The following is a 15,905-nucleotide window of genomic DNA, read 5'->3' as shown; positions in this document are numbered from 1 at the left end:
AATGGTGTTTTCCTAAACAGTAAGTAACCTTGTGTTTGATTGACTTCAGAGAAAATTAAACAATGTAGTTATTCAAGAGGGAGAAAGTACAAATTTTCTATTTATTTTCCCATACCTGAAGATTGACAAAATCCAGTATGTGAAGACAGCACTAAATTTTCAGTCACAGGCTTTATTTTCTGCTCATCACTGCTCCCCTCACCTACAGAATTCTGATCATCTCCTATATCAGAAGAAGATGAGGAAGAAATGTCAGCCTGCTTCCTTTTAGTGCTTGTTCTTAGGGAGTTTCTCATTTTCTCCTTCATATTGCCTGCCTTCTTTTTAGCTGAAGCTCTTTGTTTCTTCAGCTTTTTATTATCTTCGGAACTTTCCTCAACATCAGAAGATGATGAGCCATTTTGTACTTCCTTGGTATTTCTCTTCGAATTTAAATTTCTTCTTTCCCTTAATTCGTTTCTTTTTGGTCTCTTATCAGAAGAATCACAACCATCTTCTTTCACGGAATATTTCTCAGTATCAGATGATGAACAATCTTGTCTCTTCCTTGAACTCTTTTCAGGTAAGTTGCACCTTTTCTTCTCTCGACTGGATGTTCCATTCTTACTCCTCTTATCTTCGGAAGAATCACAACTGTCTCTTTTCCCTGGTAACTTCTCAGCATTATCAGATAATTCATCCTTCTTTTTAGAAGTTTTATCTTTTATTTTTTTATTCTTCTTTTCCCCATCAGTTGTGTCATTCTTACTTTGTTTTATGCCTTTAGGAAAATGACAAATTTCTTCTCCTTCGGGTAATTTCTCAGTGCTATCAGATGATGATTCATACTGTTGTTCCATCTTAATTACTTTTTTCTTCAAGTCTGTAGTTTTCTTTTCTTTTTCTTCAGTTCCCTTTTTGCTCTGCTTGTTATCATCTTCAGAGGATTCATCACTCTGTTCTTTCTTTGGGCACTTCTCAGCAACATCAGATAAGCCACCTTGTACTTTCTTACACATTTTGGTTTTCAGATACTTACTCTTTTCTTTAGTTTCAGCAACCTTTTTGTCTTCTGGAGAATTAAAACTCTCCTCTTTCCCAGAAGAAAGCTTATCAGCACCATCTGAGGAAACACTTGGCTGCTGCTTCTTAGAGAGTCGATCTCTCAATTCCATGAAAGTCTTGTCTTTCTCAACTATGCCTTCTGCTGAAGAGAAATTCTCTCTCTCTTCTTTCCTTTCAGCAGCATCAGATGATCCTTCCTGGGCAGTCCTCAAAATTTTCTGACCTTGATTATCCATTCCTTTTTTGCTGTGTTTTTCATCTTCAGAAGAATCATAATCTTCTTTATTTGGAACTCTTTTTGTTGTTGTTCTGGCAGCCCCGATTTTACTCATACTCTTTATCTCCTTTTCTAATTCTGAGTCATAATTAGAAGATTCAGACTGGTTTTGTCGTTTCTTTTTAGAAATTATAGACCTTTTAGCTGATTTGCCTTTTTTAATATCAAAATCTGAGCCAGAAGTAGAACTTTTTCGTTTCCTTTTTCCTTTATCATCTTTTCCTGTTTGAGTCTTTACATCATACAAAGTCTTCTCATGATTTGTATGAGGTTCATTAATATCAGTATCTGAAGAAGAACTGTGACTCATCCTGGATACTTCTTTGAGGATTGCTAGCATTTCATCAGAATCTGAATTTTGATCCACAGTCTCTGACTGCTTAGATTTAGGCAATTTATTAGGTTTAGGATTATCTATAGCACTGTCAGAAGAATTCCGCTTATCCTTTTTTCTCATTGAAACTGATAGCTTTTGTTTCTCCTTAACGGTGTCATTATTTTCTTCATCTGAATTAAACGTTGTAGGGTTGGTTTCTGTCTGTCGCCTCAAGGGTGTAGTCTTTACACGTGGGGATCTTCGAAGATCAGATTCTTCTGAAAGTAATGGAACTTCACTTTCAACCAAATGCTCATTATCATTCTTTTCCAGTTCAAGTCCACAGTTCTCCAGCTTGGGGTTCAGACAAGAACTTCTATAGCTATCTTTATCTTGTGGAACTTCCTGACAATCAGCACCTTTAATTGGGGAATTAGAAAGGGAAACAGGGGTGAGTTTAACATATAATTCTTTTGTTACTTTAGCTGTTGTTTTTGATTTAATACCTCCTCTGTTGTCTTTTGAAGTAATATTTAATTTTACAGAACTCTCCAGCTCTTGCTCAATTCTACTGTTGCCATCTCCCTGATAATCTGCTGAACTCTGAACTTCCATAGCAGTCTCAAGATTCTCAAAAATGTCTTCTGGAACTGAGGAAGGAACAGACACAATATCCATGTCTAAGTCTTCAGAAGTGTTAGCAGGTTCATACTGAGGTTCTTCTTTTTTATCAGATTTTTTATGTTCACCACTGGGATTTTTATTTGCTCTTTGTTCCTCTACTGCAACACTCTGATCCACATGCTCACTATCTACCTGCTTTCTTGACAGTTTAGCTTCTGATTTTGAAATATCCTTCCTTTCCAAAGCACAGGGTTTTTCCCCTTTTCGTACTTTTGTTTCAGACTTAGCATCTATGACTTTATGCTCTTTGGTATTTTTCTCTTTGTTTACAGCATCCAAAGCTCGAATCTCTGAATTCAAATCTTCTTCTAACGCAAGATGAACTTTCTTGATATCAGCCAACACAGATTTAAAAGCCTTAAGCTGACGTAACTTTGTAGCAGAATTGATTTCTGAATTATCTGTTGCTTGCTTCAAAAACTTAACGTAACTGGAGTTCATGTTGGCAGTAGTCTCAATCAGTTTCTTTGCCTTCTTAATCATCTCCTTTGGCACAATTAGTGCCGAATAAGAGTAGGTTACAGAACCAGAACATGAATCATCTAATTTCTTTTCTTCTCCATTACAATTTGAACTGTTTTTCTTTGGAGAAAATCTGGGTGTATGGTCATATACTTTACTACTCTTTTCATTGTCAACTTTTATCTTCTTCTTATTTTGTTGCAACAACTGTTCTAAGTTTTCAAATACGCTGTTACATGCTGTGACCAAATCCAACAAAGGCTCCGGGTGACAAATGTAGCAATACCATTGGTTGTTTTCATCCATTATTGTAGACAGCTCCTTTCGACCAAGGTTGCGTAGAATGCATTTCTTGCAGAAGGCATTATGGCAAAAGTCACAACAAATCAAGTTTCCACCTTCTGCACACCATCTGAAATTATTTAAAGATTAAAATATTATTCTGAAATGAAACACATTTTAAACCTTTACAGTATTAAAGCAATTTAAAATTTCCTGGCAGCAATTTTAATAGCAAAGTAATTTTGGTCATTTACTTATTCTTTATTAGAAAATTAAAAGACATAAACCAAGGACTTCATGGAAAAGAACAACCATCCACGAAAGATATCAATGAGGATACTATAAAAAACAGATCTAATATCAGACTATGTAAGAATTTCGCCTCAAAAAGCAGACAACACTGAATTTTAGTTCATCTTGATTTATTACCTACCTACATTGTTCATCCATTCCATCTGAGTCACGGCTAATATCATCACTCATGTAATATTTAAAGCAATTCTATTAAAAAAGAAAAGGGAAAGGGGAAATTTATTCAAAACTGTTAACATTCATAAAGGAGAAAAACTTTATTTTTTAAGTCATTAAAAAAGTACAGGGAATGTGTGTGTGTGTGTGTGTGTGTGTGTGTTTCAGAGAATCAAAGTGATAACACTGTATTACCCCTACTAGTACTTTCCAGACACAGGAATAGAAACTAATTCCTTGAAATAGATTTCCATATCATCAAGTACCATTTTTCCTTACATAAAAGTTGATAAAAGATTTTGGTAAAGCAAATTTCTGATCTCATATGACTAGCTACCAAAGATCTACATAAAAATGTATTAGATGTTGCTATTAGTTAATAATAATTGACTAGTCATCATATATAAACAGCTACTATGTATAGAGCTGAGCAACAGTATCCTACATTAACCTATATTATCTTTAAATCTCAAATACCTACTGTGCAAGGTAGGAGGTATTACAGCCCAATTTGAGAGAAAAGGCTCTGGTTCATTAATATGTAACTAAATCTCCTAAAGTTATACAACTGGAAGATGCAAAACTGGTATTCAAATCCAAGTCTGAATGACTTTATATTCCTTTTCACTGGGACTGGAGAAAAGGGGAGGTTCCATGCCCACTGAGGAAAACTACTGATTACTGAAATGGGCTAGGCACAACAGACTGGCCCTTAAAAAAAAAAATACCAATCACGTATGTAAGAAAAGAGAAAAGCAATGCACATTACAAATCCAACAATATAAAATTCAGCTGTCACAATTTAAAACTAGAAGCTACAACATGTACCCTAAACAGGGTCCTGGCTGAAATGAATTCAAGGAAAGTAGGACACAAATTACTAAAAGATGGAGTAAATTTAGTACATTTAAGGAGGTCTACATCTACCAAAAATTCATACAAGATCTAGAACTGGAACTCTAATTAAGGAAAGTCTGGTCTGCCCCTGCAATTCAAGGAGGCATTTTATTGGGAAGCAAACTAACAAAGGATTAATTTTAGCAGTAATATGAGTTGGGGAAATGATAACCTTGATACTATAGATATTTAAAATTAATTCCAAGGTATTACTTGTAAAAAAGTTTACACAGACTGTTAAAACTATCTTCAATACATATGAAACATTTTTAATTCTATTATCTCCAAATTATGTCAAAACCCTGCTCCACATGGAGAGTTCAGATTTGGGTAATTAGGCTATGTAAGAGAGAATGTTATGAAACATATGTGTGCACACATATATATTCTGCAGTTTCCCAACACATCACACTCGCCCTCACCTCTGAGCCTTTGAATACCATGTTCCCTCTGGCCTAGAATATGCTAAACCAATCCCACTTTGCCAAGCTAATTCCTATTTATATTTCAGGTACCACCTACATCATTTCCATTATAAAGCCCCACCACCACCCAACTCCAAATTACAAAGGCTTCCTGTGTGTTCCCAAAGTACACAGTAACTCCCCTATCATAGCACTTATTGGGCCTTTCATGTCTGTCTTCCCCACTACATTATATATCCTCCAATGGCAGAGACCATTTCCGTCTTCATCACTGTGCATCAAAAGTCTGACACATGTTAAGCATTCAAATATTTGTGGAATTAAGTATCAACAGATCATTACATACCTTACAAATAAGTACTTGCAGTGAAGGATGTCTATAAATGGAATCTTTTTGAAAATGATTGACCTGTTGTCCACAAGCGGTACAGCTCACAATCCCATGAAGCCCATCTTCTAGGAGAAAGGAGTGACCATTATTCACACATATACACACATACAAAAAGATATATACTTTAGTCAGCATTTCCCAACATTCAAATTGAAAATTAAATACCTCATAATCCTTGAGAAAATGACATTTTGGACACAAATACAAAGGTTAATAATTTTATGGACTTACTAAAAAAATGACAACCTTGACAAATTGCAGAGCTAATTTGCTCCCTTTTACAGATACAAACCCTGTTTCTTACAACAACTTGATATAACATGAAGAGACTCCATAAAAGAAGTTCTAAAAATAGGGGTCAAGAGCTCTTTTGCATTTTGCTACTGCTTCACAAAGAAATTCAGGATCAGTTCTTAAAGAATGGGGAAGTAAAATATATGGAATAGATTCTTTTGTAAACCTGTACTTAAGTTAGGTATGCCATAAAGTTTTTATTCTCAGAATGGAATTGTCTACACAGATCCTTTCAATATTATGTGAAAACCTGCTAACTTTATATTACCAATTTCCTTCCTAAGATTCCCTTCAATACCATCCACAATCCCCATTAACCTGCCTTTTTTCTATGTCTATTCCATATCGGCACTGTCTATTATTTCCAAATAAGAACAAATAAGATTTGCAGGTATATCTATCTTGACAGCAAAACTTCAGAATGGCTGAGTTTTGACAGAGCCCCATTCCACAGTTTCTGCAGAAAAACAGATGGAAGATAACCTACACAAGAATAAAGGGGACCTCTCCTGCCTCACTCTCGTCCCTAGTTCTGCACGGTGCTTCAAAATCTGAGCTGAACATTAGAATCAGCCAAAGAATCTTTTAAAAACAGGGACAGCCATTCCCACCCCTAACCCACTGAATGGGGATCTCCTGGACACTTTTTTCTTTTTTAAGTTTCACAGATGACTCTGATGTGCAACCAAGACCTTGATCCAAATAAGATGGTAGATATGATTCAAAAGAGGCCAGTGAAAATGCCTGCGTTCACCAAAAAAAAAAAAAAAAAAGGTGAATGACTTAAAAAAAGAAAAAAAAACTGTCTCTATCCCTAAATAGAAGACAAAACAATAAATACATTTCTCACCTTTTAATTTTCTATTTTGTGTTTTTCTTAGTTTTAAGGTCCAAAGCACCATGGACCCAAGCATTATCACAAATATCTTTATTTGCATAAGTTAAAAATGTTTAACCAAGGTATAAGGGCACCATGATACTTTTCCAGAAAATACAGAGAATTTGAAGACCTACTATATAAGCTGCTAATATTTTCCTTTAAATAATATTCTCCTCCATTAGTTTTGATCTTGAGTATTCATATATTCTGTATTTCTTTTAACATAAATAAATATACAGTGTGCTTTTTCATGTCAAATAATGATTGCATTCATATAAACAAGGTAACAAAAAGCTAGAGTTTGAATGCTCATCCACTGTTAGATAATATTAAGTATCTTCTATGTGCTTTCGCACATATATCACTCAAGAATTTTAAAAAACTAGGTGATCCATTGGAGACTTTCTCCCATATGTGCACAATGACTCATATAAAGGATATTCATTGCAGTGTTAATTAGCAAATTGGAAAAATTTGAAAACGAAAATTAGAAATTATTTCACATTTGGAAAATGGATAGTGGTTTACTCATACAACTAAATTCTACAGAAGAGCGAAAAATTAAAAACTAGATTGTACATTTACTGATATGAATACATGTCAAAATCAATATTGGATGAGAAATGCTACAAAAGGATATATACAAGATACTACTTTGTATACTTTTAAATGAAAAATAAATGCTGTAAGAATAAAAATATGTAAAGAAAAATATAAAAACATTCATGGAAACACCACACATGCATACAAACGTCAAATAATCACAACCTGAGGTGTGAAAGGAAGGATATATAGATGAGAGTAGGACTAAACCAATTAGTTTAAGTGAGATCTTATTTAAGTGAGATCTGAAACAAATATTGTAAAATGCTCAAGTGTTACTTTAGTATGCATGTTTTAAATTTTTATTTTTAGTTATGAAATATCTTCATGATTATAATATACATAGTGTATAAATGGAAAAGAGGCATTTTCAATTCTGAGCTCAATACATTTTATCAGTTTTAAAGAAAGAACAAAATTCTGCTGCCATATAGAAAAATTAGGTGTAAAATATGTTTTCTAACAATTAAACTAGGGAAAGGATATCAAAATAGGCTATGGTATTTAAAAAACAATGGCTCATGAAATGATCAATATCTTTATGTTTAATTTTGTTTCAAATCATTATAAGATTATTTTATGCATAAAGTTTACCTTCTTGACAGTTTCCTATATTAGACTTCAATTTTAGAACTAACTTTCCTAGGAAGTTTGAATATTAACTAGCAATTCAGTACCTCAGATCACTAGTTTATTCGTACATGTGTATATGAGTAAACATAGTTAAATTTCCTGTGTGATTTCCGACAGCTTAAAGATGTAGCAAATCATTAAGACAAAAATTAACATTAAATATTTTAAGTGCTATTATATGGCTATAAACATACATTTTCCCTTAAGCACAATATAAACATTCTTACACAGAACACTCAATAAAATGTTCCAGAGACATATCAGCTCAGACCAAATACCAGCAGCATAGTAAAGTGTCACTAAAAACACCCTCCCCAATGACTGTGGTTCTTTTTTATTCTCCTTTTAGCTGTTATCCACATTTGAGACACTGACTGCTCCAGAGCCCCTCCCCAAAAGCCACCAATTAGATATTAATTTTGACACAATACACTTAGTTATCTGTCTTCCCTAGAAGACCCATAATCAGAAATAAAAAGAAAGAAACTCTTACTACTGGTCCTTATCACCTTCTACTTGCAGATTCTCTTATTTTAAATAATACTACTTAGGTTTGGTGAGCTCTGTTGTTGCAATGGCAGTTTCCCTACTATGAATTAGATTCTCAATGAATCTTCCTTATGCTTGAGAGGGGTAGAACACCCCCTTGTGGACAAAAGACTAAACAACATTTCCTTGATTTTCTCTAACCATCTAATGAATTATTGAATCTGAAAACCTATATATATATATATATATATATATATACACACATACACACACACACATATATACATATATATGTATATACACATATATGTGTATATATACTATAAATAGATATATTTTACTAGTACCATCAAGATATCACATAGCACCGAAATTAAAATCTTCACAAAATTTCACCAAGAACTATGCTATAATTTCACAATTTACATGATAAATATTTAACAGACACGCTTCCATTACACTTCTATTTAGAAACTTAGTGTCATGTTCTATCTTTTAGAGATTCATTCTTCCTAAAGTAATGGATTCTGACTCTGTTAATCTGCCCAAAAAATACATACAGGTACTATTTTAAACTCACACACAAACAAGTGGGACACATACTCCACTGCTGTAAATTTTTAAATGAATCCTCCTTATGCTAACTTTCTACAGATGATTAGCCAATGGTTGTGTGTATAAGTGAGGGTAGACAGACAAAGGGAAAGGCGGCTCAGACAGATGGAGGGAAGGTTACTAGCTCTAGTTCCCATCTCCTTCCTACTCATCTCTGCACTGATATACTTAGATCAATAGATCTCTGACTTGAACGCACATAAGAATAAACTGGGGCACAGTCTTGACATCATCCTCAGAAATTCTAAATTGTTATGAGTGGAGTCAAGGGACTTGCATTTTTAATAAGCACCCCAGGTGACACTAATGCAGATGTCCATCACTCTGTGAAACAATGTTTTAGATATGTATAAAGTTACCTGAAGGCCACAGGCAAGATTTTATCCAAATCTAAAATTCTTTCGGGGTGAGAGGGAACACATGGTATTCTGGCATATAAGCATTACAGAACTAACATGTGTAAGAAGGAAATAGTAAGCTTCTTGAGATAACTTAATAGCCACTGAAGGCAAAGGCATTTTGATAAATGGTGTTTAACCTTTTCTGCTTCAGAGCTCAGAAAGAAACAGAAGTTATTTTTAAGTAGTGCTTTTAAAAAACAATGGGCAGAAAAGTGGAGGTATTTTTAGTAAGCACATCAGATTTTCCAATATGGTCATAAACAGCACTTTAAACTCATGTTTTCATTTTCACTTGTATTTACCTCCGCGTTTTTTGAGATTTTCAGTTTTCATTTTACTTCTGCTTCTAAATTCAGGCCCTTTAAAATCATCTTTGTCTTCATTCAGCACTGGCTCTGGTTGTACAATCACTGTACCTAGAATGATTTCATTTAAAAAACCATTACACATATTAAATGTGCAAGTGAAGTACAAGACTTCAGTTCAGATAAAGCCAACATTGCTGGTACATAGTTTTGTTTCTTTCAAGCTTTCAATATTTGTATAAGGACCTCTCAAGAATAAATAAAACAGGGAAATAGTAAAAGGGCCAGGTGTCAACAGATGACTTGTTGGAATATAGTTCATAAAAATGGGGGGGGCAGTATTATGTACTGATTCATAACAGAAATGTGTGAATAAAGTATAAAGCCTTATCCCAGTTCTGAATTTTATACTGCCTATCACAAAAGCTGTTCTGAATATGAACATCCATGCTAAGTTCCACAGTTTAAAAAATAAAAGGATCAGAAGAGAAAATTTTAAAAAGACATCCTATTCTTCTCATAAGCCAAATCATAAATGCAGAAAAAGATTTTTAAGGGGTTGTTTTATACTGCTTTGGGGGAGGATAGTGGGGGACAATGTGAGAAGTTAATTCTGCTATTACTGCTATACCTATTCTGTGGCATTTCCCAAATAATACATCCAAGTTTCAGTACCCTGCAAAGTCCTTAAAGAGTTTTAAACAAAGACTGCCCTAAGATGCTTAAGCTCAAGTGCTATGACAATAAATTGCAGAATGAGATCAATTGTTGGTCCCTATGGGAATCTTTTAGAAAGAATGTACTTTCTTAGCTATAAAACATGTGAACTGAGGAGAGAGGTTGCTAATTTAAGTTTTCATTTAGCAGGGGCATAGTAAAAAGGGTCCAGGTCTCACATTTACCTACACTGCTGGGCTTAGTAATTGGGCATTACTGACAACAATTAAGAAAGTACAGTCATCCCTCGGTATCCATGGGAGATTTGTTCCAGGACCCCTTGGATACCAAAATCCGTGGATGCTCAAGTCCCTTAAATAAAATGGCATAGTATTTGCATATAACCTACGTACATCGTCCTGTATACTTTAAATCATCTCTAGATTACTTGTAATACCTAATACAATGTAAACACTATGTTAATAGTTGCCGGCCAATGACAAACTCAAGTTTTGCATTTTGGAACTTTCCAGAATTTTTTTCCCCAAATATTTCTGATCTGCAGTTGACTGAATATGCAGATGCGGAACCCACGGATACAGAGGGCCAACTGTAAAATCTGGTAGTTGTCAGGGGCTGTCTCCCTGAAACATGGGTCTATGTTATTTAGCGAGCAGTTTTAGCAAGGTATAGCACCTACTTAAATGAACTTCTGAGTCTCTGAAAAAAAGGGGGAAATAGGGCACAGAGGGCTGAGTTTTTACAAACTGGTAAATATAAATAATCTCCACACACAGAAAAAACCTTTATTCACAGCAACCATTTCACATATATACTCTCAGAGAAGCCCTGGCATTTGAAAAAAGCTAAAGATTTATAGTTAACCAAAAAAAACAGATTTCTTTCTCAAGATTCTTCTCTAAATGGAAGCAAAGCAGCAGAGTGGAAAGAGCACTCACTAGCTTTGGATTCAGGCAGACCTGGGTTCAAATCTTAGCTTCTCAATTTAAAGCTGAAAAAGTTCCTTGAGCTCTGAATTTGTTCTTTCATCTCTACAAATAGAAACAGTAACTACCTTACAGCATTGTTTTGAGGATTAAATAAGTTAATTTTTTAAGAGTCTGGTACTTACACATACTCAATATAGTATTGTAACAATAATTATAATCAATCAAATTTAACCTTATGAAACAGGTCTATTTTTGGTTTGGTGGGAGACAATTACACTTAGTTCAGGTTCGTAACATCCCATACTAACTCTCTTCCACAATATCATTAAAACAAAGACTGGAATTCCTAGTTCTTAGCTCACCCAGTGGCCATCATAAGGACTCCCAGTGACAACCACTGAGAATGTAATAATCCAAAGTGAGTCACTGCCTATGGGACTCAGACTCCCATGTTAGTTGTTTCTGCCGTAGGCCACCAAATCCGTTACATAAAATTGTCACAGATGATTTTCAAAGCCAAGTAAATGGTAGGCCCATCAATTTTCCTTCTATCTCTCTTCTTTCTCTCATTCATTTCTTTTCCTCATTTCATTTCTCATCTATTATAACTCCCAATTTGTCCTAGTAAAGCAATGTATTATTCTAACTCATAATTTTTTTAAATTTCCATAATCAAAAAATGTGTCACATAAGCATAAGTAGAGAAAGAGAATAAAGTAGTAAACACTGCTGTAAATGATCTGTGAGAATAAATTTGAAAAATCTGCTAAGAGCCTTTAACCATATTATTCAATAAAGAAAAAAATCTAAACTGTTGATTTCTGAAACACTATGAAATTACCAAGACCCTTATCATTCTCTCATCATGTAATCACACTGCTCTCAGACTTGGGCTATGAAAAGTCCAAGATTTTCATTTGCCCCCCCCCTCCCCACCCCTGCCCAGGCCCCAATCTAATCAATGCACTTTTAAGGTTAGAAATGCAATGGTTGAGAGGAAATGTAACAAGGCATTTTTAAAAAGATAATTACAAGAAATATACCTAAGTCAAATTTAATAGGTAACTTCAGCTTTGTGTCTTAGGGAATTTAAGAATGCAGTAAGACTAAACTAGACTTTAAATGTTTTTTTAAGAAGTTTTCAGAGTATTCATTATGTTTTTCTATAAAGCAAACACATCAAAATTTACTGAACCAAAACTTAATATACTAAACTTTTAAACCAACTTCCACATTCAAGTATAATTTGGAAAATAAAATCCCTTTTCTAAAACCCAATGGAAAGAGAAAATAAGTCTTTTTCTTATCAAACCTGACTGAATATTCTAAATTTTGAACCTCAATAACACACATTATCATTACCATACTAATATATTTCCAGACCATCACTATCAAAATATTAGGTTTGGTCCTTCACACACAGCTTAAAGTAATCAAGTTCCAATTTTATAGTAATGACATTTAAAAATACATTTTAACTTCATATGAAAAATTAATACACTTTACCTTTTGGCAAGCTTTGCATAGTAATATCATTTTCTGAATTTTCATTAGAAGCATCTTCATTTACAGTTTCATCCAAAGGTTTTTCATCATCAGATTCTACATACTTTGTTACAATTGAAGGTTTCCTATGAGAGAATTAAGTCCACAGAATTATGGACATTTCTGCTATTGGAAAAATATCCAAGTAACATAAATAACATGTTTAGATTAAGCAGTGGCTCTTAACCAGGGATACATATCAGAATCACCTAGGGAGGCATACATCTCTATACCATATAACTGAATATTATGATTTAGTAGGTCTTGGGAGGATCAGAGTATGTGCATTCTGAAAAAGCTATGAGGAAGATTTTAAAGGGAACTCCTATTTAAGAATCATTACTTTAGGGAATAAGTTAATAACAAGCAAGCTGTGATTATTAAGAGACATTTCCACTGGTTCAAAAAAGTAAAAGTCCAATAGAATAAATTGCAAACTTCTAATACAAACTACACTCCACAGTTATATTATGCATTACATTATGCTTTGAAGTAGTTTCAGTTGTTACATACAATCCATTTTGACAATTTAACACAGACAAGTATTTTAACCACTCTTTGATCTTCTTATAACTTCCTCATAACTATGATGGCTACCAGTCCCCATCCTAGACAATTTCATATAACCCTAAAAAACTCATATTGCCTCATGAGGCATTCAACATTTCATTTCCCCTTTTCTCCTTTTTTTTAAAGCACATATATTATCTGACAGAAATTATCTACATATTGCCAGGGCCACTAATATATAATAAATCCCCTCCTGGGAAATTTTTAATTAAAATTAAAAGTCAAGTGATAGATACAAGAGATTCATTATACTATACTGCCCTTTTAAAAATATATATGTTTGTATAAAATAGTTTACTGAGAACAGAGTGCTTTAAGTTTAGAAAAAAAGATTATTCTAAGAAAAAGAAAATAAAACAACCTGAAAAAGAAAGTAACTTTTTTCCCTTCAACATCAACCAACCTCTTTGATCGTGATGATCCTGATGATTTGGATTTTTCTGAAGAGCTAGCTCCCTAAATGTGAGAAATAAATACAAAGGTGAGTAAAACTCTCAGAGAAACATCCCTACAATTAACTGTTTCCCTATACCAAGATCTCTAATATAGCGATAGAATGAGATGTAATTTTTATGCCTAAAATATTTTTCTAAAAGGAAATTCAAAAACTAATTCTAATTTACTCTCAAGTTTCCTTGATTTAAGATTAATATTTTTCATTAAATTGTTACTGTTGAATTTTGAGGTACAGAAGATGATACACTGCTATATCATGATCTTGGCCTAAGCCAACAAAGACAAAACAAAGGTGTAGAGGTAATCAGATCCCAACAGAGCCAGAGAGTTTTAAGGATCTAAACATGTGTCATTTTCTCTATCCTAACATATGGCACAGAGTACCTTCTACGATTTCCTTTGAGATACTAAATTTACCTTGGTTTTGCCAATATAATCAGTATATTTTATTGGATTAAATTTTTTACACTAGGTGGGAAGAAACCTAAAACTGTAGTGTAGGCTGGGGTATCAGGTGAAGGACCTCAGGATGGGTTCCAATAATACTGCTTAAGAGACTCTAAAATATTCAGTTTTGAGAGATCTCAGAACCATGGGGTTATGCCCATAACAACCACCTTGGGCACCACTGTTGCAATATAATAACACTCAAATACCTATCTGTTAGCAAGCCTTCAGTTGTCTGACTTTAGCTATACAGCTGAAGCAAACCACAACAATAAGAAAAACAATGAACACCATCAAAACGTGGACGACCCAAAATGAAGTACTGTAATAATACTTGGGTATAACAGCAAACTCAAACACATGCATGTATTAAATAAAAGCAACATGATGACATATTCTAGTTGATTAGCATTAATTAATAAATATCTTTTAAATGCTTAAAATTATTCTTACCTCTTCCTTGCTGTTTTCCATCATATCAGAGTTATTTCCAGAACCACTGACTTTATCTTAAAAGAGAAGAAGTAAAAACATTATTTATCTCTTTGGTGCATTATCAAATAGAACACCAATACCTATGATTCCATGGACCCATTTTGCAATCTATGTAGTATGTTTTTTTTTTTTAACATCTTTTGTGGGGTATAATTGCTTTACAATGGTGTGTTAGTATCTGCTTTATAACAGAGTGAATCAGTTATACATATACATATGTTCCCATATCTCTTCCCTCTTTGTCTCCCTCCCTCCCACCCTCCCTATCCCACCCCTCCAGACAGCCACAAAGAACCGAGCCGGTTTCCCTGTGCCATGCGGCTGCTTCCCACTGGCTATCTACCTTACGTTTGTTAGTATATATATGTCCATGTCTCTCTCTCGCCCTAACACACCTCACCCTTCCCCCTCCCCATATCCTCAAGTCTGTTCTCCAGTAGGTCTCTGTCTTTATTCCTGTTTTACCCCTAGGTTCTTCATAACATTTTTTTTTTCTTAAATTCCATATATATGTGTTAGCATACGGTATTTGTCCTTCTCTTTCTGACTTACTTCACTCTGTATGACAGACTCTAGATCTATCCACCTCATTACAAATAGCTCAATTTCGTTTCTTTTTATGGCTGAGTAATATTCCATTGTATATATGTGCCACATCTTCTTTATCCATTCATCCGACGACGGGCACTTAGGTTGTTTCCATCTCCGGGCTATTGTAAATAGAGCTGCAATGAACATTTTGGTACATGACTCTTTCTGAATTCTGGTTTCCTCAGGGTATATACCTAGTAGTGGGATTGCTGGGTCATATGGTAGTTCTATTTGTAGTTTTTTAAGGAACCTCCATACTGTTCTCCATAGTGGCTGAACCAATTCACATTCCCACCAGCAGTGCAAGAGTGTTCCCTTTTCTCCACACCCTCTCCAGCATTTATTGTTTCTAGATTTTTTGATGATGGCCATTCTGACTGGTGTGAGATGATATCTCATTGTAGTTTTGATTTGCATTTCTCTAATGATTAATGATGTTGAGCATTCTTTCATGTGTTTGTTGGCAGTCTGTATATCTTCTTTGGAGAAATGTCTATTTAGGTCTTCTGCCCATTTTTGGATTGGGTTGTTTATTTTTTTGTTATTGAGCTGCATGAGCTGCCTGTAAATTTTAGAGATTAATCCTTTGTCAGTTGATTCATTTGCAAAGATTTTCTCCCATTCTGAGGGTTGTCTTTTGGTCTTGTTTATGGTTTCCTTTGCTGTGCAAAAGCTTTGAAGTTTCATTAGGTCCCATTTGTTTATTTTTGTTTTTATCTCCATTACTC

General features: G+C 34.2%; 1 protein-coding gene across 1 annotated transcript in view; it reads right to left on the bottom strand.

Annotated features, from left to right (window-relative positions):
- The window catches only part of ATRX (ATRX chromatin remodeler), a 247,014-nt gene that overhangs the window by 157,023 nt on the left and 74,086 nt on the right, over positions 1 to 15,905 (bottom strand). Inside the window, exons 3-9 of the mRNA XM_007447355.1 lie at positions 14,545 to 14,600; positions 13,592 to 13,644; positions 12,580 to 12,704; positions 9,464 to 9,577; positions 5,202 to 5,311; positions 3,499 to 3,566; positions 116 to 3,195 (exon numbers count right to left, since the gene is read on the bottom strand). Coding sequence (XP_007447417.1) covers positions 116 to 3,195; positions 3,499 to 3,566; positions 5,202 to 5,311; positions 9,464 to 9,577; positions 12,580 to 12,704; positions 13,592 to 13,644; positions 14,545 to 14,600 — 3,606 coding nt within the window. The remainder of the gene's footprint in view (positions 1 to 115; positions 3,196 to 3,498; positions 3,567 to 5,201; positions 5,312 to 9,463; positions 9,578 to 12,579; positions 12,705 to 13,591; positions 13,645 to 14,544; positions 14,601 to 15,905) is intronic.

This window comes from Lipotes vexillifer, unplaced genomic scaffold (genome assembly GCF_000442215.2).
Source record: "Lipotes vexillifer unplaced genomic scaffold, Lipotes_vexillifer_v1.1 scaffold945, whole genome shotgun sequence".
NCBI lineage: Eukaryota > Metazoa > Chordata > Mammalia > Artiodactyla > Lipotidae > Lipotes > Lipotes vexillifer.
The sequence above is the reverse complement of the archived record's forward strand: the minus strand, read 5'-3'. Positions and strand labels throughout refer to the sequence as shown.